At 51.4% G+C, this 18,668-nt stretch overlaps 2 protein-coding genes and 1 long non-coding RNA gene across 6 annotated transcripts; 1 reads left to right on the plus strand and 2 right to left on the minus strand.

Annotated features, from left to right (window-relative positions):
* Positions 1–702: 702 nt before the first annotated feature.
* Positions 703–14,862, minus strand: galnt7 (UDP-N-acetyl-alpha-D-galactosamine: polypeptide N-acetylgalactosaminyltransferase 7). Of its 3 annotated transcripts, none has more exons than XM_069688689.1 (15): positions 14,384–14,862; positions 13,000–13,111; positions 9,874–10,180; positions 8,180–8,346; positions 7,256–7,386; positions 6,971–7,050; positions 6,091–6,273; positions 5,353–5,470; positions 5,152–5,274; positions 4,741–4,856; positions 3,316–3,418; positions 2,917–3,015; positions 2,514–2,639; positions 2,073–2,103; positions 703–1,723 (listed from the first exon to the last, which is right to left on the minus strand). In XM_069688689.1, exons 1-15 carry the CDS (start codon positions 14,504–14,506, stop codon positions 1,617–1,619), a joined length of 1,926 nt encoding a protein of 641 aa, XP_069544790.1. In that variant the 5' UTR covers positions 14,507–14,862; the 3' UTR covers positions 703–1,616. The 3 variants fall into 3 exon arrangements, with proteins under 3 accessions (XP_069544790.1, XP_069544789.1, XP_069544791.1); XM_069688688.1 differs by lacking the exon at positions 6,091–6,273 and adding an exon at positions 6,518–6,700 and having other exon boundaries at positions 14,384–14,860; XM_069688690.1 differs by lacking the exon at positions 6,091–6,273 and having other exon boundaries at positions 14,384–14,860.
* Positions 14,863–14,911: 49 nt separating this feature from the next.
* LOC138615067 (uncharacterized) lies at positions 14,912–15,568 on the plus strand. Of its 2 annotated transcripts, none has more exons than XR_011310408.1 (3): positions 14,912–15,362; positions 15,418–15,436; positions 15,482–15,568. It is a non-coding gene; the product is annotated as an uncharacterized lncRNA (long non-coding RNA). The 2 variants fall into 2 exon arrangements; XR_011310409.1 differs by having other exon boundaries at positions 14,919–15,352; positions 15,388–15,436.
* A 216-nt stretch (positions 15,569–15,784) lies between these two features.
* LOC138615066 (ankyrin repeat and SOCS box protein 5-like) lies at positions 15,785–18,438 on the minus strand. The gene is made up of 6 exons (XM_069688691.1): positions 18,168–18,438; positions 17,877–17,984; positions 17,646–17,799; positions 17,301–17,435; positions 16,908–17,099; positions 15,785–16,830 (listed from the first exon to the last, which is right to left on the minus strand). The coding sequence occupies exons 1-6, from the start codon at positions 18,363–18,365 to the stop codon at positions 16,685–16,687; spliced, it is 933 nt and encodes a 310-aa protein (XP_069544792.1). The 5' UTR covers positions 18,366–18,438; the 3' UTR covers positions 15,785–16,684.
* Between the last annotated feature and the right edge of the window lie 230 nt (positions 18,439–18,668).

The raw sequence follows: 18,668 nt of genomic DNA on the forward strand, positions 1-18,668 counted from the left end.
CAGAGCGGGGCGGGGCGGAGCAGAGCGGGGCGGGGCGGGGCGGGGCGGAGCAAGAACAGAAATAAACGGAATATTTAAATACTTCGAGGGAAATAAAAGACAAGAAGTTCCACTGTTGATCTGTCAGACGATCAGACTGAAACGTCCTAATAATCCTCATCCTGCTGACCGGAAGGTTTTATTTTGTAAACTGATCCGGATGTTTCCTGTGTGACTGATGAACGTCACATTTCACAGTAAACCCTCTGAATCAAACCTTCACACCAGAAACACAATATAAAATGTTATAGTTATAGTTTGTGTAAATAACTTTTGTGCCATTTTTTTCTATTCAGTTTCTTTTGTGAACCGGAGTCTAAAAACAAATTAATAACTAGAAGATGAATGAAAAGTGAAAGTTTTAGTGTCAGTTTGATGCAGGAGACAGAAACAGAGGACAGCGAGCTTCTCCTCATATTTGTGCTGCACCCCCTCCTCCCCCAGGTGACCCGGGTCAGTGACAGGACACCGAGGTGGTAAAAATCAGGTCTTTATTCCCTCTGCCCCCCCCCCCCACCTCATTAAATCTCTGCTATAAGTTACATATTTACATCATTCGAGGCCCAAAACGCACCATGATCATCAGAAAGAAATCGATTTACATTGAACAAACATCCGCAGACCAAACCTCCAGACACCCACAGCTCACACCCCGCTCCATCAGGGAGGAGTGTACCCCCCCCCCCACCCCAGTCCTCACACGACTCAACGGTCCGACGTCTGTAGAGCAACAGACCTGAACAGAAGGTGTACGAGTTCCTCTTCATCTCTCGCTCTGCGTTTGGAACATCACGTAGGAGGACCGACGGGACGACGGGACGACGGACTCAGACAAGTCGTCTAGTGTCTCTCTAAGAAAACAGGACAGAGCAGGACGATGCTGAGTCGGTCATTTTTACATGATGATTGTTTCCCAACAGAAACACGGTGAGTCTTCAGGAGCAGGAGGAGCATCGGGAGCAGGAGGGGAGGAGCATCGGGAGCAGGAGGAACATCGGGAGCAGGAGGGGAGGAGCATCGGGAGCAGGAGGAGCATCGGGAGCAGGAGGAGCATCGGGAGCAGGAGGAACATCAGTAGCAGGAGGAGCATCGGGAGCAGGAGGGGAGGAGCATCGGGAGCAGGAGGAACATTGGGAGCAGGAGGAGCATCGGGAGCAGGAGGAACATCAGTAGCAGGAGGAACATCAGTAGCAGGAGGAACGAAGAACATCAGCAGCGAGTCGACGTCTCCAACCACGCTGGCTTCACTCATTCAGATCTCCTCCACCTCCTTTTTATAACCCAGACATGTTGTGGCCGTCTGCAGCCGACCCAGACGGATCAGTCCACCAATCAGAAGGCTCCTCGGGTGGCTGACGGTCCAATGAGAGCGGGACTGTTACGTAGTTAGAGATGATTGATTTCATGGTTTAGAAAAGACCTGAGCGCCCAGACAGACAGAAGGACAGCGTAAACAGCCGCCACGGAGGACAGAGATGGGTCAGTGTCCCACAGCTCAGTCTGAGGACCGGCGGCTCCTCCGTCCTCTGGAGCGTCCCGTCGTCCAGACGGAGGGCGTGTTGTGGCTGACGGGCTCCTCAAACAGCCACGATGTTGTTCATCTCCCACCTCTGGGTGGTTTTACTGGTGTCACAGTCAGAGATGAAGACTTTGTGCAGCAGGTCGGAGCGGTCCAGACATTTACCTGGAGGAGGACACAGAGACGCAGGGACACAGATCAGAGACTCAGGGACACAGATCAGAGACACAGAGCAGAGACTCAGGGAGACAGATCAGAGACACAGAGCAGAGACTCAGGGACACAGATCAGAGACTCAGGGACACAGATCAGAGACTCAGGGACACAGAGCAGAGACTCAGGACACAGATCAGAGACTCAGGGACACAGATCAGAGACTCAGCTTAACTTGTCCTTAACTAAGGACAGCTGTAAAGGGATGTAGAGAATGATTGTTAGTGATGTCCTGATCTGGAGGACATCAGTCAGAGAGACATTCAAACTGTTGGATGGATAAAAATGAAGCAGCTCTTACCTGTTGGCACGTGAGTGAAGCGATGGAGGTCCTGCAGAGAGACAGATGGACAGAGACAGAGACACAGAGAGAGAGGGACAAAGACACAGAAGGACAGAGACACAGGGACAGAGAAAGAGGGACAGATACACAGACAGAGGGAAGGGACAGAAACAGGTTAATTTAATCACTTCTTGTCCGCAACATCCATGTGTGTGTGTGTGTGTGTGTGTGTGTGTGTGTGTGTGTGTGTGTGTATCTCAGTGTGTGTGTGTATCTTTGTGTGTGAGTGTGTATCTCTGTGTGTGTGTGTGTGTGAGTGTGTATCAGTGTGTATCTCAGTGTGTGTGTATCTTTGTGTGTGAGTGTGTATCTCTGTGTGTGTCAGTGTGTATCTCAGTGTGTGTGTGTCAGTGTGTGAGTGTCAGTGTGTGTGTGTGTGTGTGTGTGTGTGTGTGTCACCTTGAAGTACTTCCACTCAGTGTATTGGTTCTGTTCACAGTGTGTAACGATGACAGCTGAATTATCTCCTCTGGTCAGACACTGGTCGTACTGCATCAGCTGGTTGGCTTCGTTGATACGGAACAACTACACACACACACACACACACACACACACACACACACACACACAATAACAACTGTTTACAAATTGTATTTAGTTCATTTCTGTGTAAACAGGAAGTGGTGCCCAGCAGTGATGTCGCCTGTGTCTATGATCTGTCCAACCTGTCGTCTGAACTACAGAGTCACGAAGAGTCACGATGGGAAATATTCTCAGGACAAATATCCTCGGCCCTGAAGCTCGTCATCGGGCCGGACCGGCGCGCGGCCGAGCTGAGGCCCAGACAGGAGGGCTACGTTACCTGGTTGCCCCCCATCCGGTGGCACGGCCCGATCTCCACGTTGCCTCCGTTGGTGTGTCCCATGCTGTCGATGCAGTAACTCGTCTCGAAGCCCCGAATCTGCACACGTGGAGCAGGATGTTCAATCAGTTACACAGGAAACACTGGCTGAACGCGTGTGTGAGAGTGTGAGTGAGAGTGTGAGTGCATGAGTGTGTGAGTGTGTGTGAGAGTGTGTGTGAGAGTGTGAGTGTGCGGGAGCGTGTGTGTGTGTGAGAGCGAGTGTGAGTGCATGAGTGTGTGAGTGTGCGAGAGTGAGAGTGTGAGTGAGTGCGTGAGCGTGTGTGTCTGTGTGAGTGTGTGAGTGAGTGCGAGAGTGAGTGTGTGTGTACGTATGTGTGTGTGTGTGTGTGTGCCTACCTCCCCCCACTCTACATTTTTAGGAGGCAGAGGGTAGTGCAGTGGGATGTCGTACGCGATCTCCTCCATGAACCATTTGAAACTTTTGCATCGATGTTCCTCCCTAAAAATAAAGTTCAGCCAACAGACAAGAGTTCATTCTCAGTGAGCTCGTCATACTCATTCAAAACCCAAATAAAGGAAGGGGTTTGTCCGAAGAGGACTTCAACGTGTGTCATGTGACCCGGCTCAAATGTTTTGAAAATGTAATCAACGTAATTTGTGGAGTTTTAAGTCCGTTTTTTTACAGTAAAATTGTGGGAATTAGAAAGTGGAGAAAGAAACATTAGATTTTTTTTAAGCATTAAATAATAAATGTGTAATTACTTCCTGTGATAATAATCCTGCTGCACATCAGAAATATTTTAGCTGTAATCTTTTTTTATGTATTTATTAAACTTAGAGAACCATCAGGGGGCTAAAAGCTCCTAAAAGTTCCTAAAAACTCCTAAAAGGTCCTAAAAGTTCCTAAAAGTTCCTAAAAACTCCTAAAAGCGCCTAAAAGTTCCTAAAAGGTCCTAAAAGTTCTTAAAAACTCCTAAAAGCTGCGTATGTTTCCAGAACAGACCGTCTGTGACTGGAATATAGAAACAAGGACGACATCAGCCTTTCAAAATAAGAGCTTTAGATGCTGTTTAATTCATGTTCATTCAACACATAGACCTGCTGGATGAAACCAACAAAGAGACGTCTCTGACAACTGGACGTGTGGAGAAAACTCATTTAACATCCAGTAATATGGAATCACTTCCTTTGATCACAAACATTTAATCATCATTTTAATGTGAAGAACACATTTCCCACAAACCCCGTCACTTCCTGTTTCTCCTCTTGTTCCTGTTTCTCCGTGAACAGAGTTTTATTTGGAGATGAAAACAGGAGCAGAGACTTTCTGGTTGGAATGAGGAGTTATTGTTGGTAATAAAGAGAGTTTAGTTTGAAAAGATTTACTTTTGATGGAAATCAAGATGTTTTAATACTTTCAGGGACACGTGGAAGAGTGTTCAGAGTGTTCACAGAGTGTTCAGAGTGTTCAAAGAGTGTTCAGAGTGTTCACAGAGTGTTCAGAGTGTTCAGTGTTCACAGAGTGTTCAGAGAGTGTTCAGAGTGTTCAGAGTGTTCACAGAGTGTTCAGAGTGTTCAAAGAGTGTTCAGTGTTCAGAGAGTGTTCAGAGTGTTCAGAGTGTTCACAGAGTGTTCACAGAGTGTTCAGAGAGTGTTCAGAGAGTGTTCAGAGAGTGTTCAGAGTGTTCAGAGAGTGTTCAGAGTGTTCACAGAGTGTTCACAGAGTGTTCAGAGAGTGTTCAGAGTGTTCACAGAGTGTTCAGAGAGTGTTCAGAGTGTTCAGAGTGTGTGTGTTCAGTGAGTTTTGTTGTGTGAACGCACCTGAAGCGTTTCAGGTCACTGATGTCTCCGTAGGCCAGAGTCAAAGTTTCAGGACGGCTGGCGTAGAAGTAGTCCTTATAATCATCCCACCACACCTCCACCACACGGACATAGTTCTACACACACAGAGTTGTAAATTAGACAATAAAGTGTTAAAATATATCTTTAAATTTAAAGTCTTTCATACGTCGTCTCATAAATGAAACATTTGGAAGAAGAAATGATAAAACGATGAAGGAGTTGGATTCCAGCTGCTGAGGTCAGACAGGAAACATTTTTCAAAATAAAACACCTACTAACAGCTCCTGTCTGTGAGATATGGATATGATTTAATGACCAGGATGTTGATTTTGAAACAACTTTAACCGCCAATGATCTTCGATGGACTATTATCTTTGTCTGCCCTTCTACCTTCAGGGTGGGGGAGGACCCGACATGTGCGGGTGGAGGGTTTCCCTGCCATCCCTGCAGTCTGTAGATGTGACCGACACGAGAACACGGCACGAAGAGCAGCTGGCCGCCGCACTGCCAGATCTACAAACACAACGTGGAGACGAGCCGTTAGCAGGGTGTCCCTCTACACACAAACTACACACATCCGGCCACGTCTACCTTGTAGGATATCTCAAAGTTCTCTCCTCCCCATATCTGCAGGCCCGGGTCGTACAGACCCAGCTCGAAGAAGAAGTCTCTCTCTATAGCGAAGAGGCCTCCTGCCATGGCTGGAGACCTGCGGAGACACATGTACACAGACAAACACATGTTCATCCAGCTTCACGCATCAAAACACGCTGAAAACACGGGCTTCCACTTCCTGTTCTAACAGTGAGACTGAGAGAAACACAGCGAAAAAAATGAGACAGCAAAGGCAAGAAAAAAAGTCTGACAGCGAGACATGATGAATGAGGAAGTGATGGGGTGGGGGTGGGGGTGATGGTGCCCCGGCCCGAACCCGATTCACACCAGAAGCTCCCCTGAAGAGCCGAACAGCAGCATCAGATGGCTGTGACCGTGGAGCAGCCCTTTAAAGTCCCCGCAGAGACGTCCACAGACAGAATGAGAGCAGAAGACACCTGAAGGCCCCCGAGTGAAAGGAGGCACCCCGTTAAAGCAGAGAGCCAGCAGACAGGACAGTGAGGAGCGACCCCCCATCAGTGGGAGGTGCAGGCGGCTCGGTTTAGTTGGTTAGTTGTGCTGTGCAGTAAATTAAAGTCGTGTACTGATCTGAGCTCAGAGCCGGCAGCAACATCAGCTCCACCACAAAGGAGCGAGGCAGCGCTCGTCTTAATGTCACACCTGATTAGAAAAGCGTTGGACGTGTGTCCCCCTCGGTCAGAGGGGTTTCTGTACCTATAGGGCTCAGTGTGAGATTGTCTCAGAGACTTTTCTCTGTCTCCCAGAGGGACTCTCTTCCAGAGCATGCTCCAGTCCCAGGCTCCTCGAGCCAGCCCGTCCTCGTCTCCTCCAGCCTGGGGCTCCACGGTGAACCTCTGGCCGTGGATCGAGTCGATCAGAGGCACCGTGCACACCGTTCTGACAGGGCGGGGCCATGCATACGCCATACATGGGGGAGGGGGAGGGGGGCACATGAGGGGGGAGGGTACAGACAGCAGTGCAAGGGAAGACACGCAGACATGTATGTGTGTGTGTGTGTGGGGGGGGGTAGCAGACGGAGACAGAGCAGCACACGGTGCAGGATGGGACAGGTGGGGGGGGGGAGGGGGTTGGAGACAAAGAGAACAGGTGAGTTTCAACATGCTTGCTGAGAGCTGTGTACCGGTACGGCTGCGTGGTCTCTTGTCTCTTGGTCTTCTCTCGGTGGCTCAGAGGGACTCTCTTCCACAGCAGACTCCAGTCCCACGCTCCCCGAGCCAGCCCGTCCTCATCGCCCCCCTGCTGGGGCTCCATACTGTACTCATTACCATCTATATAGTCTATCAGGGGGACTGTGCACACGGTCCTGCACACGCACACACACACACACACATATATACACACATATATACATATATATATACATATATATATATATATACGTATACACATACACACACACACACACACACACACACACACACACACACACACACACACACCCTTGTATTGTATCTGTTGATATGTACGCGTGTCCTGTGACTCACTACATCACACAGATGTGCAGAACAGGAAGTCAATGAGCGGATTCTGTTGCAGCTGTCATCACAGGTGAGGCTGAGCAGGTGGGGGTTACCTGTCTTTGGAAATGGGAGCGACCAGCGGAGCGTACCAGTTGACGGCAACCTCACAGTGAGCATCCAGGTAGATGAGCACCTGCAACACAGAGCAACACAAACACATGGATGTCTGTGTTTCACCACCTGTGTGACGGTGTCAGTCTGAAGCCTGATACCTGTCCATCAGGGGAGTTCACCATGAATACTAACACATTCTGAGAAATGACCATGCTGACAGCTGCATCAGTCAGGGGAGGTGGGAGGAGAGGGGAGGTGGGGAGGGGAGGGAGGGGAGGTGTTACCTGTCCTTTATTGGCCTTGTGGGCTCCAATACTTCGGGCCTGTATGAGTCCTTCTCTCTTCTCATTTCTGAAGACTTTTACGAGACCGTTCCACTGCTTGATGTACTCCTCCAAGCGCTCCTTCAGGTGGACTACACACACACACACACACACGTTTGTACAGCTATCTTTGTGAGGACATCCCCAAGACACTGACAATAACCTTAACCAGCCTGTGACTACTACTACTACTAATAATAATAATAATAATAATGATGATGATGTTAGACAGTTGTCATACAGTGAAATACTCTAAATCCTAAAACCTTTAAACACAAGTGTGGACCAAAGAGTAAAAGTTAAAACCAGCCGAGTTGAGGATCCGTATTCACAAACAGTCCTCAGACTAAAAGTTCCTCCTACTTTCAAGTCAGAGAAATGTTGTTCAAACTCTGAATGACTTGATGAAAGTGTCCAGATGGTCTGCAGGATGTTTGTGGTCTCATCAGAGACGTCTCTTCTCCCACCAACACAACAACACATGAAAGTGATGAAGATGTTGGAGTGTAGAAATGACTGGAGTCTGGTCAACCTTCATCAGCACTCATCACACACACGCTTTAACACGCAGTTCACTTGATCTCCACCGGAGGTCGCTGTCCGTTCTGTCCCTTTATCACCAAGAGGGAATATTTTGGATCAACCAATCACATCTGTTAAAAGGACGTGTCACCTAGCAACGGGGTGGACCACACCCCCTCCCTGAGATCAGGTTTCTGTCCTTTCCTCCATCACAGCTGATCAGAGAAGTTTCCTGAGGTTTTATTTCTTTATTTTAGTTAGTAGCTCTGAGGATTGAGACTCTTTGTGAATACGGTTCCTGAAGTTTCCTGCTGAGCTGTTGAAGATCGTTTCCATGACGTTTCCATTCACAGCAGGGCTCACCTTTGTTGCTGAAGTCGTCGATCATGACGATCTCAGCCAGGTACCTCCTGGGAGTCCTCTTGATGACGCTGTGGACGGTTCTCAACAGCGTGGACCAGCCCTCGTTATGGAAGACGATCACCACGCTGGACGTCATCAGCCTTTCGTCATAATGCCAGTACTTACACCTGGAGGAGAGACGAGAGACGTCGGTCAGAGAGGCTGCATTCATCCTCCAACTCAGCTTCAGGAACAACTGCAACCTGCACGGACAGCTTAAAAGATACATCTGGAAAAAAAGGAAGAACGGATCTGGTGTGATTGAAGCTTTAAAGGGCCAGGCCCCCTGCTGGACAGGTAGAGGTGTTGACATCAGGCCTCATAAAACAGGATCCACACTGAAAGTGTTTGTGCGTCCACAAGCAGGAAAGGACTGTATTATAAAACCGTGCTTGGATCTTTATGAAGGATGACGTGATTAGTTTGCCGTGTTAACGTGTTGGTGAGACAGACGCGTGATGTGATGACTGGAGTTAGATGTGACGTTTACAGTTGAAAGCTGCTTCTGTAATAATTACAGGTCACGAGCTGAAAGGTCCCGGCAGGCTGGGTGAGGTGGTGGTTCTCATTCAAGACGTCTGACTGTAAACAAGGTGTGTTCCACAGCTTTGGACCGTGATCAGCATATTATTATTAAACCGATATTACACTCACGTCGTCACAGTGACAGAAACGCTTTACGTTTCTATTTGAGGTACTTTCAGCAGCGAGTGTAGTTTGTCGTCCGTAAGTGGCTCTTCATCTACACCGGAGGAAGAGTGTGTGGTTTGTGTTCACAGTGCTCATTATGTACGAGCCAAAGGAAACACGGGGGGGGGGTTCACCTGGTGTCTCCGACTCGTCTTCAGTATCTTATAAGCAGTTCAGTAGAAGTCCTCTGCCGTTCTCGGTACTGTTTGTTTTCCCTCGTCCATGAATGCTGGTAGAAGACACGCCGGCGGCGTCTCCAACAGATCAGAGGGGCGGAGCCAGGCCAGGTGTACGACTACAGGCTGTTACGAAGACAAATCTCCACTGCAGGACCTTTCCTGGAGGACGAAGTCTTTTGGGTCACTGAGCAGAAACAGAGCTGCTGCTGCAGCTTCACGTTGGAGCTCATTCACTAATATGTGCGTAGAGAGTGTGTCCACTGTAAACGCTGCAGGAGACGGTGAAGACGGAGCTGTCCAACATCCTGATGTGATGTGAAGGAGCGGCTCAACCCTGTGTGACGTGGATCTGTCAGACCGGTTCAGCACGGTGTGTACGGCCTTCTGTCACACGTTATACAAACAGTAGTGTGTGTGACGTGCAGTACCACTGAGCGCCACTGGGGGCATCAGGTTCTCCCCTCAAACAGAAAGTCAGTGAAGCGGTTTGTTTCTGAGGTGCAGGGTCAGAGCCAATCAGAGGCTGCGGGGGGCGGGTCTTATCAGACAGGTGTTTCTGAACAGACAATCTGCCACCTATTTAGATCTGAGCTGGTATCTCAACAGGACATCCAGAAGAAGGCAGCCCAGAGTGACCACAAGCATCCGGCCTCATGTCTGTGACTGATTAACGGGCCTGATGGAGATCTGACAGGGGTATCAAACTTTTGCTCCAGCTGTCCGGTGTCCAGGAGCTGTTAGGAGGCTGAAACAACAGAACCAGTGGAGAAGAGGAGCACTACTTACTCCTCGTGGCGTATATCACTGATGGTTCTGTCCAGGGAGATCATATCACTCGCCACCATGTTGAAGCCAAACTCTTTGATGGAGGCCTGGACGCTGTCTTTGTACTCTGGACCCAGAATGAAGGGCTTGGCGCCCTCCCCGGGCCCCCCGGGGACACCTTGAGGTTCAGGTTCCTTCAGCTCAAAGTTTCCCAGGATCCCTTTCTTCATGACGGGGCTGCTGTAGGCGTGAGTGTGAGGTCTGAAGGTCACATACTGCTGCTGGATCACCTGCTTCTGGTCAGGGGGCGGGGGAGGGTCAGCCCCCCCTGTAACCACACACACACACACACACACACACACACACACACACACACACACACACAGACACACACAGACACACACACACACACACACACACACACACACACACACACACACACACACACACACACACACACACACACACACACACACACACACACACACACACACACACACACACACACACACACACACACACACACACAGACACACACACACACACACACACACACACACACACACACACACACACACACACACACACACACACACACACACACACACACACACACACACACACACACACACACACACACACACACACACACACACACACACACACACACACACACACACACACACACACACACACACACACACACACACACACACACACACACACACACACACACACACACACACACACACACACACACACACACACACACACACACACACACACACACACACACACACACACACACACACACACACACACACACACACACACACACACACACACACACACACACACACACACACACACACACACACAGACACACACACACACACACACACACACACACACACACACACACACACACACACACACACACACACACACACACACACACACACACACACACACACACACACACACACACAGACACAATCACAGACACACACACACACACACACACGCAGACACACACACACACACACACACACAGACACACAGACACACACACACACACAGGACTTCATTAGAACCTCTGCAGCTGATCATGCTGCAGCTCTCCTGCACCTCCTCCTCCTCCTCCACCCCCTTCTTCCTCCCCCTCCTCTTCTTTCTCCTCCTCCTCCTCCCCTTCCTCCTCCTCCCCCTCCTCTCACCATTTTTGAGTCTGATGGAGTTGAGGTCGACCTCCCCTCCTCCTCCTCCTCCCCCTCCTCTCACCATTTTTGAGTCTGATGGAGTTGAGGTCGACCTCCACCCCCTCCTCCTCCTCCTCCTCTCACCATTTTTGAGTCTGATGGAGTTGAGGTCGACCTCCACCCCCTCCTCCTCCCCTCCTCCTCTCACCATTTTTGAGTCTGATGGAGTTGAGGTCGACCTCCACCCCCTCCTCCCCCTCCTCTCACCATTTTTGAGTCTGATGGAGTTGAGGTCGACCTCCACCTCCTCCCCCTCCTCCTCTCACCATTTTTGAGTCTGATGGAGTTGAGGTCGACCTCCACCCCCTCCTCCTCCCCCTCCTCTCACCATTTTTGAGTCTGATGGAGTTGAGGTCGACCTCCACCTCCTCCTCCTCCCCTCCTCTCACCATTTTTGAGTCTGATGGAGTTGAGGTCGACCTCCTCCCCCCTCCTCTCACCCTCGACCTCCACCCCCTCCTCCTCTCTCACCATTTTTGAGTCTGATGGAGTTGAGGTCGACCTCCTCCCCTCCTCCTCCCCCTCCTCTCACCATTTTTGAGTCTGATGGAGTTGAGGTCGACCTCCACCCCCTCCTCCCCCCTCCTCTCACCATTTTTGAGTCTGATGGAGTTGAGGTCGACCTCCGCCCCCTCCTCCTCTCACCATTTTTGAGTCTGATGGAGTTGAGGTCGACCTCCACCCCTCCTCCTCCTCCTCCCCCTCCTCTCACCATTTTTGAGTCTGATGGAGTTGAGGTCGACCTCCACCCCCTCCTCCTCCTCCTCCCCCTCCTCTCACCATTTTTGAGTCTGATGGAGTTGAGGTCGACCTCCGCCCCCTCCTCCCCCTCCTCTCACCATTTTTGAGTCTGATGGAGTTGAGGTCGACCTCCACCCCCTCCCCTCCCCCTCCTCTCACCATTTTTGAGTCTGATGGAGTTGAGGTCGACCTCCTCCCCCCCTCCCCCTCCTCCTCTCACCATTTTTGAGTCTGATGGAGTTGAGGTCGACCTCCACCCCCTCCTCCTCCCCCTCCTCTCACCATTTTTGAGTCTGATGGAGTTGAGGTCCATTTTTGAGTCTGATCCTCTCACCTCCCTCCTTCTCACCATTTTTGAGTCTGATGGAGTTGAGGTCGACCTCCTCCTCCCCTCCTCTCACCATTTTTGAGTCCTCCTCCCCTCCTCTCTCTCACCATTTTTGAGTCTGATGGAGTTGAGGTCGACTCCACCCCCTCCTCCTCCCCTCCTCCTCTCACCATTTTTGAGTCTGATGGAGTTGAGGTCGACCTCCGCCCCCCCTCCTGATGGAGTTGAGGTTGACCCCCCTCCTCCTCTCACCATTTTTGAGTCTGATGGAGTTGAGGTCGACCTCCACCCCCCTCCCCCTCCCCCTCCTCTCACCATTTTTGAGTCTGATGGAGTTGAGGTCGACCTCCACCCCCCCCCTCCTCCCCCCTCCTCTCACCATTTTTGAGTCTGATGGAGTTGAGGTCGACCTCCACCCCCACCTCCCCCTCCTCCTCTCACCATTTTTGAGTCTGATGGAGTTGAGGTCGACCTCCACCTCCCCCCCTCCTCCCCCCTCCTCTCACCATTTTTGAGTCTGATGGAGTTGAGGTCGACCTCCCACTCTCACCTCCTCCTCCCCCTCCTCTCACCATTTTTGAGTCTGATGGAGTTGAGGTCGACCTCCGCCCCCTCCTCCCCCTCCTCTCACCATTTTTGAGTCTGATGGAGTTGAGGTCGACCTCCACCCCCTCCTCCTCCCCCTCCCCCTCCTCTCACCATTTTTGAGTCTGATGGAGTTGAGGTCGACCTCCCCTCCTCCTCCTCCCCCTCCTCTCACCATTTTTGAGTCTGATGGAGTTGAGGTCGACCTCCACCCCCTCCTCCCCCTCCTCTCACCATTTTTGAGTCTGATGGAGTTGAGGTCGACCTCCACCCCCTCCACGTGAGGCCAGGGCACCACAGGTTTGAACTGGTCCATCGGCTCTCCTCTGGGCAGCGAGCTGTCGGTCTGCGGGGGTGAAAACACAGAAGGTTAAGCAGAGCCTGTCAGAGTGGACACTAAAGGAGGGATGAGGACGGCCTCCACCGTCTCTGAGGCGTGTTGCCGTGGCCACCGTCCCCAAGTCAGCTGATCCTGATGAGCCCTCAGCAGAGCTCTGTCTGCACAGCTGGTGATGATGTCAGGCCCATGTGTCTGTCAGCTGGACTACAGCAGCGTTTAGGACCACACACACACACACACACACACACACACACACACACACACACACACACACCCCCCCCCACACACACACACACCACACACATACACACACCACACACACCACACCCCCACACACACACACACACACACACACACACACCACACACACACACACACACACACACACACACCCCCACACACACACACACCACACACACACACACACACACACACACACACACACACACACACACACACACACACACCACACACCACACACACACACACACACACACACCACACACACACCCCACACACCACACACACCACACACCCCCCCCACACACACACACCACACACACACCCCCCCCCACACACACACACACACACCCCCCCCCACACACACACACACACCACACATCCCCCCCCCCCACCACCCATGTTGCGTCATCACAGGTGAAGCCAGATCTTCACGTGTGGTTTCAAACAAGGAGTCATCAGACTGGGAGGATCCAGACAAACAGACGGAGGCCTGATGACGGAGGCCTGATGACGGATGACAGATGACGGACAGCTGGAGGAATCATGTGACTGGACATGATGTGTTCAGATCAGAACTGGAGAACTTGATTTCAGTGGTCAAACATCTGGTTCCTGTCGTGAGCAGCACCGTGGAGATCTGTCCTCCGGTTTGTTCTAGTTCATGTTCTCCAGGTTCCATCAGACCAGCTGTCACATCTGTGATGGTGACTGACAGCTGCTCAACATGACCACAGATGTTTGACTTCCCTGACGCCGCGGGACGTCCCGCCCTGAAGGATCCTGAAGGATCCTGGATCTGCTCCGGTGAGGAGGCAGACGGTCTCCATGACAACCACTGGAGAAACAGGGCTGAAGGGTCCTGTCCTGTCCTGTCCTGTCCTGTCCGGTCCTGTCCGATCAGGTGGGGTGCTGCCCCCCTCTCCCCCCCCCCCCCCCCACACCTCCCCCCCTCCTGACGCGTTAGCCCGCGGGATGCTAACCGTGCTAACGCTGATTCCTCCGCCGCACACTTCCGGCTCACTGTGGTCAACTCACCTTTTTCCCGAACGGGTTGTCGTCGCCGGCTTTCGGCGACAGAGAGGACCAGAGCACCACCAGACCCAGGAACGTCCCAATGAAGAGCAAAGTGCGCAGAATAAATCCCACTTTCAGCCTCATGTCGGCGGCTCTTCCCGGCTGCCGGCAGCTAGGCTAGGCTAGGCTAGCACGTTAGCAGGGCAGCTAGCAGGTCGTTAGCTCTGCTGGCGGAAGTTAACCGGCTGGTTAGAAACTCAACGACCTCCGCTCGGTGTCCGTGTGGCGGGAAGGATGTCCCCCTGCTCCTGTCCCCGTCTCCTTCCTGACGGTTGTCTCCCGCTCCTCCTCCGGTGGAGCTGCCCCCCCGCGGTGTGGCGCTGCCCTGCCGGACAGACACGGGACAGACCGGACGGACACGGGACAGACACGGGATGGACCGGACAGACACGGGACAGACACGGGACGGACCGGACAGACACGGGACAGACACGGGACGGACCGGACAGACACGGGACAGACCGGACAGATACGGGACAGACAGGACGGACACGGGATGGACCGGACAGACACGGGACAGACACGGGACAGACAGGACAGACAGGACAGACACGGGACAGACCGTCCGCAGAGAGTCCAGCTGTGTCGGGGAGCTCGTGCCGCGGAGTGTCAGCGGGGTGCCGGTGTGACCGGTTGCAGGAAGACAAACACGTTTTTCTAACTCCACCTGTCGGGCAGGTGATTGTTAACAGGGCAGCGGCTCTTTGTCTTCCTGCCACGTCACACAGGTGTGCAGATATCAGACCTCACAGGAACACGTGACACGTCAACAGCTTTAATACAAACGAGGCAGAGGACACCTGAAACCAGACAGCATGCAGACATGATTGATTGTGTGTTCAACACAAAGTGGAGGGATCACAGGTGAGACAGGTGAGTCCAGGTGAGACAGGTGAGTCCGGGTGAGACAGGTGAGTTCAGGTGAGACAGGTGAGTCCGGGTGAGACAGGTGAGTCCAGGGACAGGTGAGTCCGGGTGAGTCCGGGTGAGTCCAGGTGAGTCCGGGTGAGACAGGTGAGTCCAGGTGAGTCCGGGTGAGACAGGTGAGTCCAGGGACAGGTGAGTCCAGGTGAGACAGGTGAGTCCAGGTGAGTCCAGGTGAGACAGGTGAGTCCAGGTGAGACAGGTGAGTCCAGGTGAGTCCAGGTGAGTACAGGTGAGTCCAGGTGAGACAGGTGAGACAGGTGAGTCCAGGTGAGACAGGTGAGTCCAGGTGAGACAGGTGAGTACAGGTGAGACAGGTGAGCACAGCAAACACCTCTATGACGTCAGATAACTGAAGGAAGCACACACGGATCCACAAACAGCAGTCCAACACATTCAACTGTAGTAATCTGAACAAACAGGTACGCACAGACGGAAGACTTTCAAGTGCAAATTACATCCCAATATCCACAAAAAGAAGACATTGTGCTGAACCAACATCGATAGTTTCTGTTGTCAGATCAGACAATCAGGAAAACCCTCCTGTCCCTCCAGGATTTAGGTTTTTTCTGGGACTCGTGATCAAAAATACTTCAAATTTAGCTTTTCTTTGAAACATTCGGATGCAATTTTAGCAGTTTTATTTTAATTTTTTAAAAGCTGTAAAATTCCTGCAAATGGCAAAAACTGCAAGTCTAGGTGAAAAAACCAGATGATTTGGATGTGTAGTCGTATATAATGATTCCTGTGGTAGTAATAAATATAGTGCACATCACAGATGGACATATTTTAGTCCTCATCTTTTCTTATTTTGTCAACATCCTGAGGCTCAAAGTTAGAAACCCCGGTGCTGTTTGGAGAGCAGAGCGTCTGACTGGAATACAGACTGTTTAAACAACACTCGTGTGTTTCAAAGTGGAAGGCTGAACATGAACTCATTTAACGCACCGTACCATCAGACTGACCCCTTTACTTACTGTTGTTTTTTTCAGTTAACCGGGGAGTGGTTTGTAACGATGATGATGAGGAGGAGGAAGAGGAGCTGGAGCTGCTGACTAGTTAGTTTTGTTGATGAAGTGTGTTTTATTTTGAAAGGTTTACTTTGTGCTTTCAGCAGAGCTTCTATTGAGGAACTTTATTTTGGAAGAATCAGTGGAATGGTTGGTGAATTTGCATGAATTATACAGACTTCCTGGAGGGACTGAGACATTTAAAATAAGGAGACGTGGTGCCAAGTATGATGTAATCCATCTTCATGATGTTGCAGTAACTCCTTCACTCAGTTTAAACCACGGTGATGATATGTCAGCATGAGGTGTGGTTAAACCACGTGAACGGTTAAGGAAACACGGCGCCCTCCGTGTGCTCCAGGTAGTGTGTGAGCAGCGAGGGCAGCGGCAGCAGAGGCAGCAGCGACAGTCGGGATCTCCCGATCAGACTCCTGATCTGGAGACGACACAGCTGGCAGAGACTCCTGGGAGAACCTGAAACAGACACGAGCTCAGCTGGTGGCTGCGTGCATCAGTACTGGCAGTCAGTGCAGGCGAACATGTTGCAGTACCTTCAAACGCCAGCAGCAGCTGCTGTGTTTTCCCACCAGGGGGCGCCAGCTCCACGGGCCGCTGGTTGTTGCCGTCTCGGAGGTTGACGTCAGCTCCGTAGTCAAGCAACAGGGACACCTGATCGGCACTGTCCTGTGTGACGGCTGCATGCAGGGGGCTGCCACCTCCTCTGCCTTCGTTAACACTGGCTCCTGGACGGGGGGGGGGGGGCAGATTATTACAGACACTCACCATTTACAGCCACAACCTGTGATGGGAGGTGAAGCATGGCTTCATTTTAACAGCTAACGGGCCAACACCGCTCAGGAGTGCTGGATGAGCCGGAGCAGAGACCCGGGAGGAAACACCTGGAGAGGGAGTCATGGCTGAATGTGCTCATCGATGAGACCCACCTCTGAGGAGCAGCACCTTGGAGCAGGACGTGTGACCGTGCTGACAGCTCACGTAGAGAGGGGAGCCCAGGTGGGACACCTCGTAGTCTGGATCTGCTCCGTGGGACAGCAGGGACTCCACACACTGGCTGTTACCTACACACACATACACACACACACACACACACACACGCGTGTATTTATTTCACCTGTCCGTCACAGAGCAGCAGTGTTATCAGGGTTCAGCAGTCTGTGACTCCGACCTGAGCTGTAAACGTCACAGAGCTGAGCTTTGTTCCAGAAACACCTCCAGAGATGTCACCGGACAGCCTGACCAACCACGCTGCGTCCTGCCGGTGTATTTACCTCTCTTGCAGGCTTCATGCAAAGCGGAGGGGAAGTGTGTGTGCGATGTGTGTGTGTGCGCTCCGTTCTGCAGCAGCAGCTCCGTGCAGCCGACGCTCCCCGAGGCACAGCAGTTATACAGAGGAGTGACGCCATCGATGGAGGCAGCGTTCACCTGGAAACACAGCCGGGTGTGAGCGGTACAAACAGTCAGGACACACACACACACTGAACCAAGCTAACAATACTTACATTAGCTCCAGCATTTATCAACGCTCTGACACACGCCACATGTCCTGACAGGCAGGCCTCATGGAGCGGCGTCACGTGATCGATGGTCACGATGTTGGCGTGATCTTCCTGAGAAAGTAGAGCACACACTGATTTCATTTCTTTAAGCTGCACACGGCCGTGTGTGTGTGTGTGTGTGTGTGTGTGTGTGTGTGAGAGAGTGTGCGTGTGTGTGTGTGTGTGTGTGTGAGAGAGAGAGTGAGTGTGTGTGTGTGTGTGTGTGTGTGTGTGTGTGCGTGCGTGTAGTGTTACCTGGGCCAGCAGAGTGCGTAGGGCGAGCAGTCGACCCTGAGAAGCTGCTTCATGGAGAGGAGAACGATCCGCCCAGGACCCTGCACAAAAACACACACACACACACACACACACACACACACACACCCTTATCAAGTGGAATGACCTGGTAGTTTCACAGCTGCACAGAAACTGAAAGTAAAATATAAATGTCATCATACAGTGGGTACGGAAAGTATTCAGACCCCTTTACATTTTTCACTCTTTGTTTCATTGCAGCCATTTGCTAAAATCAAAAAAGTTCATTTTATTTCTCATTAATGTACACTCAGCACCCCATGTTGACAGAAAAAAACAGAAATGTAGAAATTTGTGCAAATTTATTAAAAAAAAGAAAAACTGAAATATCACATGGTCATAAGTATTCAGACCCTTTGCTGTGACACTCATATTTAACTCACATGCTGTCCATTTCTTCTGATCCTCCTTGAGATGGTTCTACTCCTTCATTGGAGTCCAGCT

The sequence above is a fragment of the Brachyistius frenatus genome, unplaced genomic scaffold, assembly GCF_029030835.1.
Source record: "Brachyistius frenatus isolate BFR_SWC_R1_liver_20210118 unplaced genomic scaffold, ASM2903083v1 Contig_679, whole genome shotgun sequence".
Lineage (NCBI taxonomy): Eukaryota > Metazoa > Chordata > Actinopteri > Embiotocidae > Brachyistius > Brachyistius frenatus.